The 25,217-nt window shown below is 44.8% G+C and overlaps 1 protein-coding gene across 1 annotated transcript; it reads left to right on the forward strand.

The window, feature by feature from the left end:
- Positions 1-675: 675 nt before the first annotated feature.
- On the forward strand, positions 676-19,550 carry LOC124019038 (PRELI domain-containing protein 1, mitochondrial-like). The gene is made up of 6 exons (XM_046334394.1): positions 676-817; positions 2,123-2,345; positions 3,181-3,406; positions 5,134-5,247; positions 6,759-6,837; positions 18,987-19,550. The coding sequence occupies exons 2-6, from the start codon at positions 2,254-2,256 to the stop codon at positions 19,100-19,102; spliced, it is 627 nt and encodes a 208-aa protein (XP_046190350.1). The 5' UTR covers positions 676-817; positions 2,123-2,253; the 3' UTR covers positions 19,103-19,550.
- The last annotated feature ends 5,667 nt before the right edge of the window (positions 19,551-25,217 follow it).

Raw genomic sequence — 25,217 nt, forward strand, 5'->3', positions numbered from 1 at the left:
TATCTTACAGGTAAATAATACTGCAGTACTAATGTTGAAGCAGGTAACATAAGAAAGACATTTGCAGTATTTGTTTCATGAATGAACTGTATGTTCCCTATTTATTTTGGATTTTTCTTTCATATTGAATAAATATCTAATCTAAATGGGCATTAAGATATTTCTCTAAATGGACATTTACATTTTGCACTATTTTATATATTTTTGTCTTAATGATCAAGTATCTATTGCATATCTTATTCAGCAAAATCCATTTAATGCATTGGTGTGTTTATGGTATAGTTACTAAATAAAGAAATGATGAAACGTTTTTGTGATTACATCTGCCCAGATGATGCACACATCGACGTGAATCATGCAAATAGTTCAATCTGCACATTACAAACCTGTTACAGAGACCACTAGAAAGGGATATACCACTGCCAATGTACTGTAGAGGCTACTAAAAACAAATTATTAACAGTTTGGATGAGAGTTATTACCTTACATTATTTCAAAATGTAAACATCTCCAAGAACAGACAAATAACGAAAGATATTCCTGTTTAAAAAAAAGTATACATCATGACAATGTATCTTCATCGGCGTGATTTTCACCAATGAAGTCCAATAGAAGAAGAGTGTTGTATAGTCCTTTCATGAATATTCATGATTAAAGCGGTGCATTGTTGGATACTACACATGCCATTTTTGGACTAGACAACTTCCGATTCAATGACGACTGCTGTTACGCTAACTATCAAAATAGGGAACTTGACGGAGGAAATCTAACTATTGGTGCACTGAAAATCCCCATAAATGCTGCGATAGTATATCAGGTATGTGAACAGTAAATACTTGCCATAGTTCAGTACAGTTTGATAACTTGATATAATCTGTATTTTGAGGAATTAGCTAACTAGCTAAGCTGCTCATGTTAACACGTAACAAAACGATAGCTAACGTTACATTTCAACATGTGAAACTGCTAAAATTATGTCAGTAAACTAGACAAACCCGTATAGTAGCGAATTACTAGCTAGCTAGCTAATAATTTATCTAGCCTTCATAATCGTGCATGAATTTAGTGTTTTTGCCAGCTAGGTTGCATAATAGCACGATCAGTCAATGTGACATGTTCCACAAAGACCAGCACGCTCAATCCAGACAAGTACATTGTAAAGGGAACGGGAGTTATGTTTTTGGCAATGTAGCTAGGTATTAATAGAACAAGATTATTTTCAAAACCGGTATGCTTTTTCGATTGAATGAGCAGTTTGATGGTTGTCACTAGTTACCATAGCCACAAAGTCAAAATGGTCTAGTTCGTAAAAATTAATGAAAGCAAAAATGTGATTTTTGGTCTTTAAATTAAGGTTAGTCATAAGGTTAGCAGTGTAGTTAAGTTTAGGGTAAAGCTTAGATTTTAAGGAGATAATTTGTAGGAACAGGCACAGGAACAGGGGTTTAGTGATAATTATGACTTTGTAGTTGTGGTAACTAGTGAAGACCTTGTGCTAATCGTCATCTAACGTCACAACTGTCACATGTTGCAGGGGGTCACGTTATTTCCCATGCAACCTGAGCAATGTTCCTTCTCCCCTTGTACAGTATGTGACTGAATCTGTGACAGGTCTAGTAAAGCGAACGAACGGTGTACTGCTCTAAGTTCATATGATACCTGTGTGTATTTGACCCAGCTGTCAGGAGATACTAAGCTAGCTACTTTTACACAGTACATCCCATTTTGTGGGACCGGCAGCAGGTAGCCTAATGTTTAAGCGCATTGGGTCAGTAACTGAAAGGTCACTGGTTCGAATCCATGAGCCGACTAGGTGAATAATCTGCCGATGTGCCCTTGAGCAAGGCACTTAGCCCTAATTTCTCAAGTAAGTCGCACTGCATAAGTGTCTGTTAAATGACTAAAATGATTGAAGCTGCACATAATAACCACAGAGGGCTGTAGCTAGCCAGTAGTAGCTACAAACCTAGAGCAGGGCAACATATCTTTTTGGTTCTGTTTTGAACACAAACAGTATCTGATGTTATCAGAGCTACATGTAGCTGAGATAAAGGTCTGTCCCATTATACCTGTTATCCTGAAATACCCCTCTCTCCCTCCCTCCACCTCTCTTCCTCGCCAGGGTTCAGTGTGTGCGTCAGGTGTGGATGGAGTCAGTAACATCAGTGCACCCAGCATAGTTATCACAGACAGGACAATCCGAAGAAGTCCGTGTTCAGACCAACAGCCTGCCCATCGGCAGGCAGGGGGAGAATGGTCAAGTACTTCTCTAACGATGTAGACATCAGGACCACGTGGGACCATGTTGTCTCTGCCTTCTGGCAGAGGTATCCCAACCCATTCAGGTACAGGACCTCGCGCTGACCTTTTTATGGCGGATGCCTCAATGACTTGGTGAGATGCGCATCTAGTAGGAGAGAGAAGGGATATGCCTATTTTCCATTGAGTAACAAACTCCAGACCCATGGAAAACCAGTCTGCTTTCTCCTACTATCAGCTGTGAATGTGAATCTGCACAAACGGCACCAACCGTCATTCTATGGCCAAACTGTGCATCTGCACTGTTCAACCAAATGTGTTTTTGTATAATGTTCAGTGGACATTGTTACAAGTAGTCCTTATGCATAGAGTTGTACAGTTTGTTTAACTTTGCAGTCATTGTTTTTTGTTTGGTATACATTCTAAAGTGAAAAAATCAGAGTCTCAGCATCATTATATTACTGTGGAATTGCCCTCCTATCAATCACAATGAGACGATGGTGTCTGACGCTGTTACACACGTTTAGAAAAAACAACAGTGAGAAGAGTTTATTAAGATGGAGAACTGAGAATGACCACAGTGGAGAAGTGATGCCAAGCTTTGTCAGATCAGAAGGAAGTGACTTAGTCAGTCAGTGGCTTCATTTAGTTTTGTATTGTTAATTTCTGCTCTGCATTTAACCCAACCTTTCCTTTTATTTGACTACTTGATTCAAGGTTTGTATTCGATTGCTAATAATCAAATACAAGTACTTGAAATGTACAAATCTGCAACTATTTCGCAGGTTAAATGCAGAAGTACTGCCAATGTAAAAAATGTGTTTGGAGTATGTTAAGTGTTGTGAAAATATGTTATGTTGTCTGAACAACTAGTAATTGGACCAACTGATACCGCAAACATTGTGTGTTCCCGTGCATCAGCACCCATGTTCTCACGGAGGACGTGGTTCTCCGTGAGGTGACGGCGGACCAGCGGCTTCTCTCCAGACGCCTGCTCACCAAGACCAATCGAATGCCTCGCTGGGCCGAGTTCCTCTTCCCCTCCAACCTATCACGCTCCGTCTACATCGTAGAGGACTCCGTCGTCGACCCAGTCACCAAGAGCCTCACCACGTACACCTGGAACCTCAATCACACTACGTTAATGGTGAGGTACACCCCGACACATGCTCCGTTCTGAGTCGACCCCTAGCCCCTACACCAAGAAGTGAGTAGGGGCTAGGTGTTGATTTGGAACCCAGGGATACTGGTTCCCACAGCTTAGTGGTTGGAGAATGGTGCTTGTAACACCAAACGTGTGGGTTTGACACTCATGCCAGTCACATGAAGTTCATGTATGTGTTTGTTAGTACGTGCAGGTTTCTCTGTTTTACTAGGTTGGTGGACGCTCATGTCCCTTTACAGTACACTGACTCAGCACCATGTAGTGTCTTGTATTTGTTACAAATCTGTGTTCTGTCTTTAGGAGATGGTATCAGCACCACCACCAGACAGAGGAACACGCTGTGTTTCCCCTACCGCATCTAGCAGCGGCGCACCGCCTCAAAAAAAAAAAGGGAACACTGACACTATTAGTATTGACTAAGATAAGAATGTATCTACGTATTAGCACACAACCTACTATTGAACAGAGACTTTGATATGCATGTCTACATGAAAACTGCTGTCCAAATAGTGTTATTATTGCACATCTTTAGTTATGGAATGAAATATATTTTTTGTCAATGGTTTAGGCTAGTTTGGTATCTGTCCCTTCATGACCTCCAGTGGTTGACCTATATTACAGCCACAAGACCCTAGACATTGACAAGAAAGTGCCCTCTGCGTTGCCCCGCCCCCCCGAGAGACTGGCTTGTTTACTGGTTGCGCTTGTTTGTTTTCTCTAGCAACCGACTGTCTCCAAGCCTACAGCACAATGAATATACTGTTTCCCAGAGAAATTCCTTCATGCTGATACCCACAACGTTTTCCATTGTATATAATTTGTGACATTTCCTATAAAAAAAATTGCAACATTTCCGCAGTCTGGCTGGATATTGGTTCAGACTGGTAAGCCCTTGACTAAAGAGACACAGACGTGAAATGTATTGTTGGTGGTTTTCTGTTTCTCAGGGACCTGGTTTGTTGGATGAGAAAGAGATGAAGTTGTGTAATCTACTTTGAGTCAGCCGGGTGGGTGGATATCTCATGGTTTACATCTCAAGTCTCTACGAGGGTCAGAGTTCACTCCATTCTACGGTTAGCAATAGAACAAGGCTTTAATGTGAGAGACTGAATGAGACATTTTATCTCACCATACCTAGTCAATATCAACTAGACCTACACTACAATCATACACAGACCTTTTTATGATTCAACCAACACTTTGTCCATCCCCTTCCCACTTTGTGTTCGTCTCAAGATCGCCAACACTTGACGTCTATCTAACAAGATATGGTGCTGTCAACTTGATGGATGAGCAAAGAGGAGCACCATAAGGAACACCCACCCACTCACACCCCACCAGATTATGCCCGCCGTCTAGTTAATGCAAAGCGTTGTGGCGGCGTGCTAGCGAGCGCTGTCTTGTTTTGATTCCAGTAGACGGCAGCTGAAGGAGGGGATGACTCATATCACTAGACAGATGGAACAAATTTGTAATTACCTACAAGATCATATTTCGGAACAAAATGTCAGATTCTTCCAAAACAGTATGTTATTATCGCATGCAACCAGTTCCTCAAAATGAAGTGGAATTGATAACTTGTTCTTCATTCATTTTGCATTGAAGTTGTTTGCTTCTTTTTGCATTGTGCCCTATAGTTGAGGGCAGCAAACCAACACCACCTGGTTAACAACCCTTTCTCCCCCATCCCTTCCTCCTTTCTTTCCTAGACTGTGGAGGAGCGCTGCGTGTTCCAGGAGTCAGAGGACCGGCCTGCCTTCACACTGCTCAGACGAGAGGCCTGGATCTCTTCTGGAGTCTACGGCTTCTCCAGACCTATCCAGGTACAGCACCGATGTAGTACAGACCAGCACAAGAGAAGATACCACAACCCCAGAGCAGCTATAGGACAGGCCAGCCCCAGAGCAGCTATAGGACAGGCCAGCCCCAGAGCAGCTATAGGACAGGCCAGCCCCAGAGCAGCTATAGGACAGGCCAGCCCCAGAGCAGCTATAGGACAGGCCAGCCCCAGAGCAGCTATAGGACAGGCCAGCCCCAGAGCAGCTATAGGACAGGCCAGCCCCAGAGCAGCTATAGGACAGGCCAGCCCCAGAGCAGCTATAGGACAGGCCAGCCCCAGAGCAGCTATAGGACAGGCCAGCCCCAGAGCAGCTATAGGACAGGCCAGCCCCAGAGCAGCTATAGGACAGGCCAGCCCCAGAGCAGCTATAGGACAGGCCAGCCCCAGAGCAGCTATAGGACAGGCCAGCCCCAGAGCAGCTATAGGACAGGCCAGCCCCAGAGCAGCTATAGGACAGGCCACTATAGGACAGTCCTGTCTCCCTGTATGGATAGTGTACATCCAGGACTAGAGTAATGTTCGAAGCAGACCTGCTTCGAACATAGTGTTTGCTTTCTTTCAAATACTTTGAGCGTTTGATTGAGCCAGTCTGGGTTGCCGAATGAGTTTGGTTTTGGGACTACTCCATTGGTGACATTGCGCCAATCAGGCTCAAACAAGTGCAGCTAAATTATTTTAATGCATAACAAATGCTATTTGAACCCAGGCCTGATGGCTATTGAATACATCCAAGTATACGAGGCTCAGAGGACCACTACACTACAGCAAAATAGTTCAAGTACCTCACCTCCAGTTCACCTCAGGACAGACGATCCCTTTTCATCACCAAAGCCATGACTCATTTAAATGGGAGCAGATATTGAATAGCAGCAGTCTGCAAAGCAGCAGTACATTTGGATTTGTAGCCTGGGAAATCAATTTGAAGGATCTGCTTGCGGTCGTTGTTGGACACCTATGAGAACATATGTATATAATCCATCTATAACAAAAGCCCAGTCTGAGTTGAAAAACAGATTTTCCCTTAAGTTCCACCCAGATATTTGGTCGGGCAAATCTAAGAGGCCCACATAAGTATTTTCCACCTCAGCAAGCTAGGCATTCTGTCTCTCTCTCTCTCTCACACACACACACACACACACACACACACACACACACACACACACACACACACACACACACACGAGAATGGGTTTATAGGGTCGAGTAATGGTACAAGAGGAAAAGTGTCTGCAGATGCCAAAACAAAGAAATGGTCATCTTCCACCAGGAATGTTTTCTACGCAAGGGTAGAAAAATCTTATTATTATTATTAGCAGTGTGGGCTAGCCTTGACTACCCCTAGAGAGAGAAAGGAAGTTGAGATGAAGGGAAAGAGAGAGAACAAGAGAGATGAAAGGAGGGAGAAAGAATGAGGGGGGGGGTACCATGCTGTTCTCATGTCTCCCCATTTAAACCCTGCCGTTTCCTGTCATGTCCGTCTGTTCTGCTCCCCAGGAGTTTGGCTTGGCCCGCTTCAAGAGCAACCAGGTGAAGGCCATGAAGGGCCTGGAGTATGCTCTGTCTAACTTACACGGTACGTACTGAAGTAGGACAAGCTGGGAACCAAACAACTTTATTTTTGGGATTTATGATGTGGTTGGAGGCGATGGGCAAACTTTTCTTAGAGGGAAAAAGTTATATTTTTGGGAGATTGTGTAATGTGGAAAATATGACGGAAAGCACCAAAGTACCAAAAAGTATGTCAGTCTCCTCATGGCTGATTGCTGTGGTATGAAGTGAAGTTGTGAACTTAATCACAGCTCCCACCCACCAATCAACTCTCAACACTAACCCACTCATCATGCCTTTGGGTGAGCAGACGCCAGATCTCTCTCCCCTTGAAGTGGAACACACAATAGTCTGTGGATAATCAGGCCGTGATTGCGTCTCTCGAAGTCCTTCGCCGAGTGGAGTGATACGACGATAATGATTAGTGATTTACTGCATGTCTTGAGTATGGCCATTTTCTCGTCTCGGAGATATCCCTCCCTAAAGATTGACACCTACTAGTTCCCACTCTCCTAATTGAACGAGTCTGGTTGATTCAATGATTAAACTGTTTGTCTGTCTATGTTCAGAGGCTGAAAACATCCCATGTGACTAGCTTAAGCCGTATAGTCACAGACAAGTGTTTGGTCCCACGTGTTGCGTGACTGCGCCATATGCCACAGGGCTTTCAGGAAGTGTTCAGTACCCCTTGACTTATTCCACATTTTGTTGTGTTACAGACGCAATTCAAAATGGATTAAATATATAGTTTTTCCTCAACCATTTACACACAATACCCCATAATGACAAAGTGAAGACATGTTTTTAGAAATGTTTGCATTTCACAACTCTGAGGTCAATATTTTGTAGAAGCACTTTTTTGGCAGCGATTACAGCTGTGAGTCTTTCTGGGTAAGTCACGAGGAGCTTTCTACACATGGATTGTGCAACATTTGCTCATTCTTTTCAAAAATCGTCAAGCTCTGTCAAATTAGTTGTTGACCATTTTCAGGTCTCTCCGTAGATTTAAGTCAAAACTGTAACTCGGCCACTCAGGAACATTCATTGTCTTCTTGGTAAGAAACTATAGGACATATTTCCATTGTTGTGTCTTTGTCCCCTCTGTCTGTGTGCATCATGCCGTCACTACTCTGGACTAGGTCTCAGGTTTATTGCGATGGTAAGTACAGTACTAGGGTCTGTCACTACAGCTGGACTAGGTCTCAGGTTTATTATGGTGGTCAGTACAGTACTAGGGTCTGTTACTACAGCTGGACTAGGTCTCAGGTTTATTATGGTGGTCAGTACAGTACTAGGGTCTGTCACTACAGCTGGACTAGGTCTCAGGTTTATTGTGGTGGTCAGTACAGTACTAGGGTCTGTTACTACAGCTGGACTAGGTCTCAGGTTTATTGTGGTGGTCAGTACAGTACTAGGGTCTGTCACTACAGCTGGACTAGGTCTCAGGTTTATTGTGGTGGTCAGTACAGTACTAGGGTCTGTCACTACAGCTGGACTAGGTCTCAGGTTTATTGTGGTGGTCAGTACAGTACTAGGGTCTGTTACTACAGCTGGACTAGGTCTCAGGTTTATTATGGGGGTCAGTACAGTACTAGGGTCTGTTACTAGGTCTCAGGTTTATTATGGTGGTCAGTACAGTACTAGGGTCTGTCACTACAGCTGGACTAGGTCTCAGGTTTATTATGGGGGTCAGTACAGTACTAGGGTCTGTCACTAGGTCTCAGGTTTATTATGGAGGTCAGTACAGTACTAGGGTCTGTCACTACAGCTGGACTAGGTCTCAGGTTTATTGTGGGGGTCAGTACAGTACTAGGGTCTGTTACTAGGTCTCAGGTTTATTATGGTGGTCAGTACAGTACTAGGGTCTGTCACTACAGCTGGACTAGGTCTCAGGTTTATTATGGGGGTCAGTACAGTACTAGGGTCTGTTACTAGGTCTCAGGTTTATTATGGAGGTCAGTACAGTACTAGGGTCTGTCACTACAGCTGGACTAGGTCTCAGGTTTATTGTGGTGGTCAGTACAGTACTAGGGTCTGTCACTACAGCTGGACTAGGTCTCAGGTTTATTGTGGTGGTCAGTACAGTACTAGGGGGTCTGTCTCAGGTTTATTATGGGGGTCAGTACAGTACTAGGGTCTGTTACTAGGTCTCAGGTTTATTATGGTGGTCAGTACAGTACTAGGGTCTGTCACTACAGCTGGACTAGGTCTCAGGTTTATTATGGGGTCAGTACAGTACTAGGGTCTGTTACTAGGTCTCAGGTTTATTATGGTGGTCAGTACAGTACTAGGGTCTGTCACTACAGCTGGACTAGGTCTCAGGTTTATTATGGGGGTCAGTACAGTACTAGGGTCTGTTACTAGGTCTCAGGTTTATTATGGTGGTCAGTACAGTACTAGGGTCTGTCACTAGGTCTCAGGTTTATGGTGGTCAGTACAGTACTAGGGTCTGTTACTAGGTCTCAGGTTTATTGTGGTGGTCAGTACAGTACTAGGGTCTGTTACTACAGCTGGACTAGGTCTCGGGTTTATGGTGGTCAGTACAGTACTAGGGTCTGTTACTAGGTCTCAGGTTTATTGTGGTGGTCAGTACAGTACTAGGGTCTGTTACTACAGCTGGACTAGGTCTCGGGTTTATGGTGGTCAGTACAGTACTAGGGTCTTACTACAGCTAGACTAGGTCTCAGGTTTATTATGGGGTCAGTACAGTACTAGGGTCTCAGGTTACTACAGCTGGACTAGGTCTCAGGTTTTTATGGTGGTCAGTACAGTACTAGGGTCTGTTACTAGGTCTCAGGTTTATTGTGGTGGTCAGTACAGTACTAGGGTCTGTTACTACAGCTGGACTAGGTCTCGGGTTTATGGTGGTCAGTACAGTACTAGGGTCTGTTACTAGGTCTCAGGTTTATTATGGGGGTCAGTACAGTACTAGGGTCTGTCACTAGGTCTCAGGTTTATGGTGGTCAGTACAGTACTAGGGTCTGTTACTAGGTCTCAGGTTTATTATGGGGGTCAGTACAGTACTAGGGTCTGTTACTAGGTCTCAGGTTTATTATGGTGGTCAGTACAGTACTAGGGTCTGTTACTAGGTCTCAGGTTTATTATGGTGGTCAGTACAGTACTAGGGTCTTACTACAGCTGGACTAGGTCTCAGGTTTATTGTGGAGGTCAGTACAGTACTAGGGTCTTACTACAGCTGGACTAGGTCTCAGGTTTATTATGGGGGTCAGTACAGTACTAGGGTCTTACTACAGCTGGACTAGGTCTCAGGTTTATTATGGGGGTCAGTACAGTACTAGGGTCTTACTACAGCTGGACTAGGTCTCAGGTTTATTATGGGGGTCAGTACAGTACTAGGGTCTGTCACTACAGCTGGACTAGGTCTCAGGTTTATTGTGGTGGTCAGTACAGTACTAGGGTCTGTCACTACAGCTGGACTAGGTCTCAGGTTTATTATGGTGGTCAGTACAGTACTAGGTTCTGTCACTACAGCTGGACTAGGTCTCAGGTTTATTATGGGGGTCAGTACAGTACTAGGGTCTTACTAGGTCTCAGGTTTATTATGGTGGTCAGTACAGTACTAGGGTATGTTACTACAGCTGGACTAGGTCTCAGGTTTATTATGGGGTCAGTACAGTACTAGGGTCTGTTACTACAGCTGGACTAGGTCTCAGGTTTATTATGGGGGTCAGTACAGTACTAGGGTCTTACTAGGTCTCAGGTTTATTATGGTGGTCAGTACAGTACTAGGGTATGTTACTACAGCTGGACTAGGTCTCAGGTTTATTATGGTGGTCAGTACAGTACTAGGGTCTTACTAGGTCTCAGGTTTATTATGGTGGTCAGTACAGTACTAGGGTATGTTACTACAGCTGGACTAGGTCTCAGGTTTATTATGGGGTCAGTACAGTACTAGGGGTTACTTGGACTAGGTCTCAGGTTTATTATGGTGGTCAGTACAGTACTAGGGTATGTTACTACAGCTGGTCTCAGGTTTATTATGGTGGTCAGTACAGTACTAGGGTATGTTACTACAGCTGGACTAGGTCTCAGGTTTATTATGGGGTCAGTACAGTACTAGGGTCTTACTAGGTCTCAGGTTTATTATGGTGGTCAGTACAGTACTAGGGTATGTTACTACAGCTGGACTAGGTCTCAGGTTTATTATGGGGTCAGTACAGTACTAGGGTCTTACTAGGTCTCAGGTTTATTATGGTGGTCAGTACAGTACTAGGGTCTGTCACTACAGCTGGACTAGGTCTCAGGTTTATTGTGGTGGTCAGTACAGTACTAGGGTCTTACTAGGTCTCAGGTTTATTATGGTGGTCAGTACAGTACTAGGGTATGTTACTACAGCTGGACTAGGTCTCAGGTTTATTATGGGGTCAGTACAGTACTAGGGTCTGTTACTACAGCTGGACTAGGTCTCAGGTTTATTATGGGGGTCAGTACAGTACTAGGGTATGTTACTACAGCTGGACTAGGTCTCAGGTTTATTATGGGGGTCAGTACAGTACTAGGGTCTGTTACTACAGCTGGACTAGGTCTCAGGTTTATTATGGAGGTCAGTACAGTACTAGGGTCTGTTACTACAGCTGGACTAGGCCTAGAGTTTATTATGGTGGTCAGTACAGTACTAGGGTCTGTCACTACAGCTGGACTAGGTCTCAGGTTTATGGTGGTCAGTACAGTACTAGGGTCTGTTACTAGGTCTCAGGTTTATTATGGTGGTCAGTACAGTACTAGGGTCTGTTACTAGGTCTCAGGTTTATTATGGGGTCAGTACAGTACTAGGGTCTTACTACAGCTGGACTAGGTCTCAGGTTTATTATGGGGTCAGTACAGTACTAGGGTCTGTTACTACAGCTGGACTAGGTCTCAGGTTTATTATGGTGGTCAGTACAGTACTAGGGTCTGTCTCAGGTTTACTACAGCTGGACTAGGTCTCAGGTTTATTATGGGGTCAGTACAGTACTAGGGTCTGTTACTACAGCTGGACTAGGTCTCAGGTTTATTATGGGGTCAGTACAGTACTAGGGTCTGTTACTACAGCTGGACTAGGTCTCAGGTTTATTATGGGGGTCAGTACAGTACTAGGGTCTGTCACTACAGCTGGACTAGGTCTCAGGTTTATTATGGGGTCAGTACAGTACTAGGGTCTGGACTAGGTCTCAGGTTTATTATGGGGTCAGTACAGTACTAGGGTCTGTCACTACAGCTGGACTAGGTCTCAGGTTTATTATGGAGGTCAGTACAGTACTAGGGTCTGTCACTACAGCTGGACTAGGTCTCAGGTTTATTATGGAGGTCAGTACAGTACTAGGGTCTGTTTACTACAGCTGGACTAGGTCTCAGGTTTATTATGGAGGTCAGTACAGTACTAGGGTCTGTCACTACAGCTGGACTAGGTCTCAGGTTTATTATGGAGGTCAGTACAGTACTAGGGTCTGCTGGACTAGGTCTCAGGTTTATTATGGAGGTCAGTACAGTACTAGGGTCTACTACAGCTGGACTAGGTCTCAGGTTTATTATGGAGGTCAGTACAGTACTAGGGTCTGTCACTACAGCTGGACTAGGTCTCAGGTTTATTATGGTGGTCAGTACAGTACTAGGGTCTGTTACTACAGCTGGACTAGGTCTCAGGTTTATTATGGGGTCAGTACAGTACTAGGGTATGTTACTACAGCTGGACTAGGTCTCAGGTTTATTATGGGGGTCAGTACAGTACTAGGGTCTTACTAGGTCTCAGGTTTATTATGGTGGTCAGTACAGTACTAGGGTATGTTACTACAGCTGGACTAGGTCTCAGGTTTATTATGGTGGTCAGTACAGTACTTATCTTTACAGCTGGACTGGTCTCAGGTTTATTACAGTACTAGGGTCTTACTAGGTCTCAGGTTTATTATGGTGGTCAGTACAGTCTAGGGTATGTTACTACAGCTGGACTAGGTCTCAGGTTTATTATGGGGTCAGTACAGTACTAGGGTATGTTACTACAGCTGGACTAGGTCTCAGGTTTATTATGGGGGTCAGTACAGTACTAGGGTCTCACTAGGTCTCAGGTTTATTATGGTGGTCAGTACAGTACTAGGGTATGTTACTACAGCTGGACTAGGTCTCAGGTTTATTATGGGGGTCAGTACAGTACTAGGGTCTTACTAGGTCTCAGGTTTATTATGGTGGTCAGTACAGTACTAGGGTCTGTTACTACAGCTGGACTAGGTCTCAGGTACATATTATACAGTACTAGGGTATGGCTGGACTAGGTCTCAGTTTATTATGGGGGTCAGTGTTACTAGGGTCTGGACTAGGTCTCAGGTTTATTATGGTGGTCAGTACAGTACTAGGGTATGTTACTACAGCTGGACTAGGTCTCAGGTTTATTATGGGGTCAGTACAGTACTAGGGTCTTACTAGGTCTCAGGTTTATTATGGTGGTCAGTACAGTACTAGGGTCTGTTACTACAGCTGGACTAGGTCTCAGGTTTATTATGGTGGTCAGTACAGTACTAGGGTCTGTTACTACAGCTACTAGGTCTCAGGTTTATTATGGTGGTCAGTACAGTACTAGGGTCTGTCACTACAGCTGGACTAGGTCTCAGGTTTATTGGTGGTCAGTACAGTACTAGGGTCTGTTACTTACTAGGTCTCAGGTTTATTATGGTGGTCAGTACAGTACTAGGGTCTGTTACTACAGCTGGACTAGGTCTCAGGTTTATTATGGGGGTCAGTACAGTACTAGGGTACTACAGCTGGACTAGGTCTCAGGTTTATTATGGGGTCAGTACAGCTAGGGGACTAGGTCTCAGGTTTATTATGGGGTCAGTACAGTACTAGGGGGTCTGTTTATTACAGTCTGTTACTACAGTTACTATAGCTGGACTAGGCCTAGAGTTTATTATGGTGGTCAGTACAGTACTAGGGTCTGTCACTACAGCTGGACTAGGTCTCAGGTTTGTGGTGGTCAGTACAGTACTAGGGTCTGTTACTAGGTCTCAGGTTTATTATGGTGGTCAGTACAGTACTAGGGTCTGTTACTAGGTCTCAGGTTTATTATGGGGTCAGTACAGTACTAGGGTCTTACTACAGCTGGACTAGGTCTCAGGTTTATTATGGGGTCAGTACAGTACTAGGGTCTGTTACTACAGCTGGACTAGGTCTCAGGTTTATTATGGTGGTCAGTACAGTACTAGGGTCTGTCACTACAGCTGGACTAGGTCTCAGGTTTATTATGGGGTCAGTACAGTACTAGGGTCTGTTACTACAGCTGGACTAGGTCTCAGGTTTATTATGGGGTCAGTACAGTACTAGGGTCTGTTACTACAGCTGGACTAGGTCTCAGGTTTATTATGGGGGTCAGTACAGTACTAGGGTCTGTCACTACAGCTGGACTAGGTCTCAGGTTTATTATGGGGTCAGTACAGTACTAGGGTCTGTTACTACAGCTGGACTAGGTCTCAGGTTTATTATGGGGGTCAGTACAGTACTAGGGTCTGTCACTACAGCTGGGCTAGGTCTCAGGTTTATTATGGAGGTCAGTACAGTACTAGGGTCTGTCACTACAGCTGGACTAGGTCTATGGTTTATTATGGAGGTCAGTACAGTGCTAGGGTCTGTCACTAGGTCTCAGGTTTATTATGGAGGTCAGTACAGTACTAGGGTCTGTCACTAGGTCTCAGGTTTATTATGGAGGTCAGTACAGTACTAGGGTCTGTCACTACAGCTGGACTAGGTCTCAGGTTTATTATGGAGGTCAGTACAGTACTAGGGTCTGTTACTACAGCTGGACTAGGTCTCAGGTTTATTATGGGGGTCAGTACAGTACTAGGGTCTGTCACTAGGTCTCAGGTTTATTATGGAGGTCAGTACAGTACTAGGGTCTGTCACTACAGCTGGGCTAGGCCTAGAGTTTATTATGGTGGTCAGTACAGTACTAGTGTCTGTCACTAGGTCTCAGGTTTATTATGGAGGTCAGTACAGTACTAGGGTCTGTTACTACAGCTGGACAAGGCCTAGAGTTTATTATGGTGGTCAGTACAGTACTAGGGTCTGTCACTACAGCTGGACTAGGTCTCAGGTTTGTGGTGGTCAGTACAGTACTAGGGTCTGTTACTAGGTCTCAGGTTTATTATGGTGGTCAGTACAGTACTAGTGTCTGTCACTACAGCTGGACTAGGTCTCAGGTTTATTGTGGTGGTCAGTACAGTACTAGGGTCTGTTACTAGGTCTCAGGTTTATTATGGGGGTCAGTACAGTACTAGGGTCTGTTACTACAGCTGGACTAGGCCTAGAGTTTATTATGGTGGTCAGTACAGTACTAGGGTCTGTCACTACAGCTGGACTAGGTCTCAGGTTTGTGGTGGTCAGTACAGTACTAGGGTCTGTTACTAGGTCTCAGGTTTATTGTGGTGGTCAGTACAGTACTAGGGTCTGTCACTACGTCTCAGGTTTATTATGGAGGTCAGTACAGTACTAGGGTCTGTCACTATGGTGACGGTATGGCTACGTTCCAATATCCATACTAACTATACCCCTTGTCCAGTGCAGACTGTCTGAAGTTGATCCCTGTCCCCTATATAGTGCACTACTTTAGTCTTATGGGCCCTGGTCAATAGTAGTGTACTGCACTATATAGTACATAAGATACCATTTGACACAATAGCTTCCTCCTAAATGGTATGCATCAAATCAAAGTTTGTCACGTGCGCCGAATACAACAGGTGAAGACTTGTGTGGATATTGCAACAGAGCCATGGATCTGTGACACCCTCGTCCCAACCCCTTGCTGGGGGATGTCACTCGTCTGTCTGGTCGTAGCTTCTGTAGCCGCTGTAGCCGCCAGGCAGCCATTTCTAGAACAATCTCTAGTATCCACAGTAGTTGAGGAATAATGCAGTCCAGTACAGTCATGATTCCCTTTGGCATCAATGTGGACAGACATGACCAGCTTTTCTAGAGCATTAGATCCTGTATTGTGTTTCTGTGGTTCTGTAGCTGCTGCAAATACTGTGTACAAAACATTAAGAACACCTTCCTAATATTGAGTTGCAAACCCCTTTGCCTTCAGAACAACCTCAATGTTTCGGATCATGGACTATAAGGTGTTGAAAGCATTCCACAGGGATGCTGGCCCATGTTGACACCAATGCAAACTGTTAAAAGTGGAAAATCCCAGCAGCGTTGCAGTTCTTGTGCACCTGGCATATACTACCATCCGTTCAAAGGTACTTCAATCTTTTGTCTCTCCTATTTACTCTCTGAATGGCACACACACAATCTGTGTCTCAAGGCTTCACCTATACTGATTTTGAAGTTGATTTAACAAGTGACATCACAATTGGCCCAGTGTCGTCCGGGTTAGGGAGGGTTGGGCCGGCAGGGGTATCCTTGTCTCATCGCGTACTAGCGACTTGTCTTGTCGGGCCGGGCGCAGCGTACACTGACCAGGTCACCAGGTGTACGGTGTTTCCTCTTCCGGGTAGGATGTGCATTGTGTCAAGAAGCTGTGAGGCTAGGTTGGGTTGTGTTTCGGGGGACGCATGGCTCTCGACCTTCGCCTCTCCCGAGTTGCAGCGATGAGACAAGACTAACTACCAATTGGATACCATGAAATTGAGAAGGAAAAAGGGGTAAGAGCAGGTGTTCCTAATGTTTTGTAGACTCGGTGCATCATTTTGCCCCGGTTGATGCATGTGCATGTAGGCTGAAGGAATTAACTTGAGATGAATGTCAAGGGGGGTTTTATTTTCATGAAAAAAGTAGTTTAGCTGTGAATCATGTAATTATGATTCACATAATATTCCACTCTAAATTGATTTTTTGTAACTTCTGTGATATTTAATTTTCCTGTTCAGGCGACATGAACAAAGGACATTTTCTAGTTTCATGCGTTTTTATTAATTAACTTACTCGGAGAATATAATATTTCCTCAGGGTGCAGAACCCCTGGCAGATCATTCCCCCACATAGTGGAGGATCGTTCCTAGCGTTTTTAAAGCTTTACAGGGTCTCTTTATCTTAGCACCGGTCTGCCTACCCAACCTCTCACTGTGCCTGACTTTTCAGTTAATTGGGCTCCACCGCCTCCACAGGAGCGGCCAGAACCGATACACAGTAGCTCCAGTACTGTGAAAGGAGTCGGAGCAAGAATGATACATAACTGAGCATACCAGATATCCAAGAAGGTTTGATCAAAGTCACGTGCGTCTGGAACGTCACCCTATCCACTATGTAGTGCACTACTTTTGACCAGGGCCAATAGGGAGTAGGTGTGCCATTTCAGACAGTGTGGTAGAAACAACCAGGGCCACCTCCTGCTGTCATTGGCCAACATCAAACAGGTTTTTATTCATAACGGAGTGTGTGAGACTGCACGTATTTCTGTTGGTGTGTGCGCTAGAGACTATCCGGCTGCGTCAGTGTGTCTGCTTGTGTTTGCGACTGCGTACACACACACACACACATCCGTTTGTGTCAAGCTACTAATCTTCCCTCCTGCCTGCATCTCCAGCCGCGAGGTTCACGACAGCGTCCAGAGAAGAGAAGAGAATCGAAGAGAAAGAGAGCGGGAGCCAGGGTTGAGCTCAAAGAGCCCAGAGGAAAGATGTGGCTTTGTGTGGAGGCCTCAGAAGCCTTCTATCCCCCCCAGAGAGAGGGTGCTCTGGGGGTCAGCCAAGGCAGCCGGCCCTGGGAAGGGACCAGGGTTGTGGTTATTCTGGTCAGTGGCTCCAGACCTGCAGCTGGGCTGGGTTCAGTCAGGGGGAGACTGAGGGAGAAAGGGAGAGCAGAGAGAGTGTGTTGTCATAGTTCCCCCCCATTGTCTGTCTATTTGTAGTAGAACAGTGTATGTGGTGCTATGAAGTCTTAGCCAGACCCTGGCCTAGCATAGAACATCTTCCTCCTCACTGTCTTCTCATCCCTGTTCCCAGTACAGTTACTATAGATTCCTCCTGTCCCCTCTCTCCCTGTCACTGTTCCCAGTACAGTTACTCTAGTAGCCTCCTCCCTCTGTCGCCTCTCTCCTTGTCACTGTTCCCATTACAGTTACTATAGCCTCTGTCGCCTCTCCTTGGCCCTGTTCCCAGTACAGTTACTCTAGTAGCCTCCTCCCTCTGTCCCATCTCTCCCTGTCCCTGTTCCCAGTACAGTTTGTCCCCTGAGCTAAGGTTCCTCTGGGCCACATCACACTATGCTGCCACTGACCCCATCTCTTGTAGGCTGACCAGACTCAGTGGGCCTGACCAACTCGCCGACCAAGACACTTTTGTCTAGATCTCTCTTACTGGAGTACCTGCCACCTTTTTCCGAGTGTCTTTCTCTTTCTCTTCCCCTAACTTTCATCTTAGTCTTTCTTGGCCTGTCTGACTGGATCCAGTGTGTGTGTGTCTCTTTCTCCCCCTCCTCCCTACTGGTCGCTCCAGATAGGATCTCTCAGCCTCAACAACCACTCCAAGATTGGCTCCTCTGACAGTCTAAATATTTTCCAGATGTTTAAAGTATCTGTTAGAAGCATTTGGATGGCCTCCGTGTTCACAACTCACACTGAAGAAGAGAAATGCTCTGCTTGTCTTTGTTGTGACGGTGCTAGTGTGTTGACTAGGAGACCTCCGAGGATGGTAGAGATCACCTTAACTCTAACCCCTACGTCTAAAATAATATTTTATAAGTGGATGGATAGATGGAAGATTTGATATTGCTTCACACACGTTTTAAAATGTATTCCCAATCAAAATCCTATTTTCCCTAAACATTTTAACCTTCACTCTAACCCCTAAGTCTAAAATAGTATTTTTCCTTGTGGGGACAGGCAAAATATCCCCACTTGTCAAATGTTCCTTGTTTTGCTATCCTTGTGAGGACTTCTGGTACCCACAAGGATAGTAAAAACCAAACCACACACTGTTAGAGAGAATGCTGACCCAGGAACAAACCCCTGACCAGAAGTCCTGCTGGCTTCTTCATCATGACAAGAGTCCTGTTACCTGAGCCTTGTGATCTTTCCAACACACACACACACTTTTAGACTCAGGATATCAAATCTTGAAGTAATGTGGAGTTGTATTCATTCACTCCATGTTCACATTTTGCATTCATGGTACCACCAGTTTTGGAACCGAGTTGGTTAGTTTACTGTATACACACTCACCCCATGTCTCTCTCGTCTTCTGCCTACAGGAGAGGCACCCCAGCGCCAGCCCTGCGTCCGGGACACAGTGAAGACTGCTACAGAGAAAGCCAAGACCCTGGCCTCGGCTGCCGCCCCGCTGAAACAGCCCCAGCAGTACGTGTGACAACAGGGGAACATCCACTGCCACCGGGTGGAACGGGACACATTCACATGCAACACACAGGCTGGCCAAATCTGATCTTTTTAAGAGCTCATCTGATTGGTCAAAAGACCAATTTGTAAGGAAAAAGAAATCAGAATTGAGCTGTGCATGCACACACTCTTTTAGCTGCCTTTTCATTGACTGGAAGCTTGCTTGTAATCAAGGTCTCTGTGTACAGTATGTGTACAGTATGTCCATCTAAACCACTAACAGCTCTGCTCCACTGGGGTTAGGCTCTGCTCCTCTGGGGTTAGGCTCTGCTCCACTGGGGTTAGGCTCTGCTCCTCTGGGGTTAGGCTCTGCTCCACTGGGGTTAGGCTCTGCTCCACTGGGGTTAGGCTCTGCTCCTCTGGGGTTAGGCTCTGCTCCTCTGGGGTTAGGCTCTGCTCCTCTGGGGTTAGGCTCTGCTCCACTGCTCTGCTCCACTGGGGTTAGGCTCTGCTCCACTGGGGTTAGGCTCTGCTCCACTGGGGTTAGGCTCTGCTCCACTGGGGTTAGGCTCTGCTCCACTGGGGTTAGGCTCTGCTCCTCTGGGGTTAGGCTCTGCTCCACTGGGGTTAGGCTCTGCTCCTCTGGGGTTAGGCTCTGCTCCTCTGGGGGGGTTACTGGGGCTCTGCTCCACTGTTAGGCTCTGCTCCACTGGGGTTAGGCTCTGCTCCACTGGGGTTAGGCTCTGCTCCACTGGGGTTAGGCTCTGCTCCTCCTTGTTTTCATTAGCCTAGCATTAATACATCTCAGATACTGAGCCCCTGTCTGACTGCCTGCCACAACCTAGGGACATGTTCAATAGACCCCAAACGCGAGAGAATGTTCTGTGAAACAGAGATAAAAGTATGTGGACAGCCCTTCAAATGATTGGATTTGGCTATTTCAGCCACACATGTTGCTAACAGGTGTATAAAACCAAGGACAGTCATGCAATCTCCATAGACAAACATTGGCCTTACTGAAGAGCTCAGTGATTTAACGTGGCACCGTCATAGAATGCCACCTTTCCATCAAGTCAGTTCGTCACATTTATGTCCTGGTCAATGAAGTGCTGTTATTGTGAGGCGGAAACGTCTAGGAGCAACAACAAGCTCACAGAATGGGACTTCCGAGTTCCAAACTGCCTCTGGAAGCAACGTAAGCGCAATAATTGTTTGTCGGGAGCTTCATGAAATGTGTTTCCATGGTTGAGCAGGCGCACAAAAGCCTAAGATCACCATATGCAATGCAAAGCGTCGGCTGGAGTGGTGTAAAGCTCGCTACCATTGGACCAGAGGAAATGCATTCTTTGGAGTGATGAATCATGCTTCACGATCTGTCAGTCTGACGGACGAATCTGGGTTTGGCGGATGCCAGGAGAACATTACCTGCCCCAATGCAGAGGGCCAAATATAAAGTTTGGTGCAGGAAGAATAATGGTCTGGTGGTTTTATGGTTCGGACCCCTGATTTCCAGTGAAGGGAAATCTTAACTCTACAGCATGCAATGACATTCTAGACTATTCTGTGCTTCCAACTTTGTGGCAACAGTTTGGAGAAGGCCCTTTCCTGTTTCAGCACAATGCCCCCGTGCACAAAGCCAGGTCCATACAGAAACGGTCTGTCGAACTTGACTGGCCTGCACAGAGCCCTGACCTCAACCCCATCGAACACCGTTGGGATGAATTGGAAGGCCGACTGCAAGCCAGGCCTAATTGCCCAACCTCACTGGCTGAATGGAAGCAAGTCTCCGCAACATTGTTCCAACATCTAGTGGATGGTGGGGGGGACCAACTCTATATTAATGCCCATGATTTTCAAAGAGCAGGTGTCCACATACTTTTGGACATGTCGGGTACTTTCTAAACTTATCCAATAGAAACACTTTTCTGTTACAAAATGTTTTTATACGGTGTGCCATAATGAACACGACCCTGACTTGAGTAAGCTCTGGGATACATCTCTTGTGCACTCAGTGAGGCCTGTTATGAAAAGCATAACGTGACAGATCAGACATGCCAAATAACAGTGAAGGTACCAAGACAAGCTGAATAAATAATCTAAATTCCACAACACTGGATGCATGCTGGAGTTTGAGAGTTTATCAAATAATATAAATGATTAGTAATTACTGTATTACCCGTCAACTGTGTCGTTTGACTGAATTTGTCAGTGAGGTCTCATTGACCTGTTGGATATATCAAGCTATATCAAATCAGGAATTTGACTTGACATTTACCAGGGACAGTTGATGTATTTAATTTGTTTTATTGTACATTAATAATGTGTTAGTCCGACATTGGTTTGTCTGTCTCTTAATATTTTTGCTGCATTCCTTTAAGGTAAAATTAACTTATGATTTTGAAATCATTTTGGCTGTGATTTTAGACTGGAGGAAATTGTCATAATTCTTAACATTGACAGAACACTGCACTTAAATAAACATTTGATTTAATGTTATTTGGGATACAACTTTATCAATCTTATTTCATTTCGTTTTGTTTCAGGCATTGTAAACTCCTGCATATTATTGTCATGGAATTGTGTAATGTTCAATGCCATGGTTGTCATATTCTTATGAACTTAGTCGCTGTGATGCTATTGCAGTAATCTGACAACAGGGGGCCTGAAACAAGCCTGAAGAAGTTCAGACAACTATTTAAAGGGGCAGTCAGTGATTTATATAGGTTGGAATAATACTGTGAAATTGTCCTTTTTAGCATGAGAGCTGTTGGAAAAGACTGCCTGAACTTATTGCATTTTGCTAAGAAACTATTCTTTCTTTGACGATTTCAACTCTGGGTTTTAATTTATATTTTACATAAATCACTTCACCTTCCTGTGTTTATCATTCTCTGTATTCAAGGCACCATCAGTAGCCTATATTTTCTATTTTAGCAAAAGTGGGCTAAATTTACTTCAAAGAAAAAAACAATAATAGCAATTTTCTATCATCCACTCAACTTGGTTTTAAATGCCTTCACTGTACTGTACATATCAGAGATGACACGATCCTGACCCTGCAGCTGCAAGTTCATTGCATTCAGATGACTCGTAATGTCACACAGAAAAGCCATTTCACACAGAAACATTTCGTCTCGGAGTTGTGTTGTGTCTTTCCCTTTGCTGTCCAAGAACAGACAAATCTCCTCACGAAGCTCGAAACATCTTTGAAGCACCTTTCCCTGGCTTAGCCATCGCACCTCTGTGTGATAAGGCAAATCACCATGCTCCGTTTCTAACTCCGTCAGAAATGCCTTGAACTGGCGGTGATTCAAACCTTTGGCTCTGATAAAGTTAACTGTGCGCGTGATGATGCTCATTACATGCTCCATTTTCAAGGCTTTACCGCACAACGCTTCCTGGTGTATGATACAATGATAAGCTGTCAGCTCACCTGTCGCGTTTTCCTCTTGCATCTTTTCCCGTATCTTTGCCACCAGTCCGCTCCTGTGTCCACACATCGCAGGTGCTCCGTCGGTTGTCAAACCCACGAGTTTTTCCCAAGGCAGCTCCATCTCATTTACACATCTTGACACCTCTTCATACAAATCATGCCCCGTAGTTGTGCCATGCATAGGACGTAAAGCCAAAAACTCCTCTGTCACGCTTAGGCTGGAGTCCACTCCGCGGATGAAAATTGACAACTGGGCAATGTCAGAAATGTCGGTGCTCTCATCCACAGCCAAGGAATATGCAATGAAATCTTTTCCCTTTTTCACAAGCTGCTCTTTTAGATTGATGGACAACTGGTCTACTCTCTCGGCAATGGTGTTTCTGCTCAGACTCACATTTAAAAAGAGTTGCCTTTTTCTGGGCAAACTTCGTCACAAACTTTAATCATGCAGTTTTTGATGAAATCCCCCTCCGTAAATGGCCGGGCTGATTTAGCGATCTCTTCTGCCAAAATAAAACTGGCCTTGACAGCAGCCTGGCCTTGTGATTTGGCTTTTTTGAACAGAGCCTGTCGAGATTTGAGGCCTCGTTTTAATTCCTCTGCCTTTTGTAGCCTTTGTTCCATGTCCATATTCTTGTTTTTGTCCGCGTGTTTCGTTTCATAATGTCGTCTCAGATTATACTCTTTCAGTACCGCCACACTTTCTCCACACAGAATACACACAGGTTTTCCAGCTACCTCCGTGAACAAATACTCCGACTCCCACCTTGTTTGAAACCCCGGTTCTCAGTGTCCACCTTCCGTTTTGCCATTTTTGATGGGTATCTGAAAGTTAATTTGACTGTGATGCTGACAACTGCTGTGCCAATAAATATTGAAATGAAGCAGCCTACTGCTCGGTGCGTCACCGTTGCATTGTGGGAAATGTAGTATTGGTGCGTGTAAAAGATCTGCGGGCTGCCGGCTTGCTGCGGTCTGCGGGCCGGTTCTAATAACAAATCAAGATCATCCCAGGGGCCGTAAAAAACCTTCTCGCGGGCCGGATGTGGCCCGCGGGCCTTGACTCTGACATATGTGCTCTACAGTCTCCACCAGACTAGAGGTTATTTTACATAAATCACTTCACCTTCCTGTGTTTATCATTCTCTATAGTCTCCAGACTAGAGGTTATTTTACATAAATCACTTCACCTTCCTGTGTTTATCATTCTCTACAGTCTCCACCAGACTAGAGGTTATTTTACATAAATCACTTCACCTTCCTGTGTTTATCATTCTCTATAGTCTCCAGACTAGAGGTTATTTTACATAAATCACTTCACCTTCCTGTGTTTATCATTCTCTACAGTCTCCACCAGACTAGAGGTTATTTTACATAAATCACTTCACCTTCCTGTGTTTATCATTCTCTATAGTCTCCAGACTAGAGGTTATTTTACATAAATCACTTCACCTTCCTGTGTTTACATAAATCACTTCACCTTCCTGTGTTTATCATTCTCTACAGTCTCCACCAGACTAGAGGTTATTTTACATAAATCACTTCACCTTCCTGTGTTTATCATTCTCTCCATAAATCACTTCACCTTCCTGTGTTTATCATTCTCTCCAGTCTCCAGACTAGAGGTTATTTTACATAAATCACTTCACCTTCCTGTGTTATTGCATAGTAATAGGATCATTTGAAATCCCATTGAATCAAGTACTTACCTGGACAATCCTTTCTCAACCCAATCCTCGTTGCACCCCAGTCGTTCCATAATGATGGTGTAACACCAGCACACCTGATTCAAATTAACAGCAGCTGGATGATTAGTTGACTACTTTCAGGTGTGCGGCTGTTAGAACTACATCAAATCTTTTTAACGGCTGGCCTAGACCACAGGTGGTTGGTGGACCCTTCATTTGGGAGGAGGGGGCTCGTGGTAATGGGCTGGAGCGGAACAGGTGTAATGGTAGCAAATACATGTTTGATGCCATTCCATTCGATCTGTTCCACCCCTTATGAGCCGTCCTCCCCTCAGCAGCCTCCATTGGCCTGGACGGTAGCTAGACCTTCTCAGAACCACTATAAATATTAAAACACAAATATATTTAAATCATGCAAATAAGGAGGCTGTGACAACCTTGTGTAAAAAACATTTTTTAATTATATTACAATTAAAGAATACACCGTAATACCTTCAAGTGTGTGCCAAAATGTTATCCAGCACCAGGTAAACTCATGTATCCATACATAGGAATTTATATAATATAGCACATCTTTTGAAAGCATATTACAACATCTGCTATTAAAGGAACATATTCACAGGTCTCTGGCACAGAACTCTCCCTACTCAGTGTTTTGCCTGACTACGATGCCAAGCTCCCTCAGCCCCCTTCATCCTCTCCCTCCCTCTGAACCTAATCTCAACCAGCCCCCCCCTCTGGCCAAAGTTCCGAGGCCCTTAAACTGTCAACGAGACACACCCTCGGGACTAAGAGTTCTCTCATGCCAACTCGACAACAAGACGACAACAAGAGAACGATCGCAGAACATAAAAGAGGAAAGAAATCATTCCTATCTTCAGACGGTGCTCTAGCAATGTCACACAGAAAGAAACAGAAAGGACAGTAACGGGTTAGAGGGATTAAGAAGAGAGACAATGATACACTTGGGACTAAAATCTACATTTCATGTTGCTATTAAAGCTGATTTAAGATGGGATTCCATA

The sequence above is a fragment of the Oncorhynchus gorbuscha genome, unplaced genomic scaffold, assembly GCF_021184085.1.
Source record: "Oncorhynchus gorbuscha isolate QuinsamMale2020 ecotype Even-year unplaced genomic scaffold, OgorEven_v1.0 Un_scaffold_602, whole genome shotgun sequence".
Classification (NCBI taxonomy): Eukaryota; Metazoa; Chordata; class Actinopteri; order Salmoniformes; family Salmonidae; genus Oncorhynchus; species Oncorhynchus gorbuscha.

What these genes read in the sequence shown, in the direction of transcription:
- LOC124019038 (XM_046334394.1), top strand. Translation starts at nt 2,254, where the DNA reads ATGGTCAAGTACTTCTCTAACGATGTAGACATCAGGACCACGTGGGAC. An exon ending in AGGTATCCCAACCCATTCAG is followed by an intron (nt 2,346 to 3,180) that starts GTACAGGACCTC and finishes CCCGTGCATCAG; the next exon opens with CACCCATGTTCTCACGGAGG. An exon ending in TCAATCACACTACGTTAATG is followed by an intron (nt 3,407 to 5,133) that starts GTGAGGTACACC and finishes TTTCTTTCCTAG; the next exon opens with ACTGTGGAGGAGCGCTGCGT.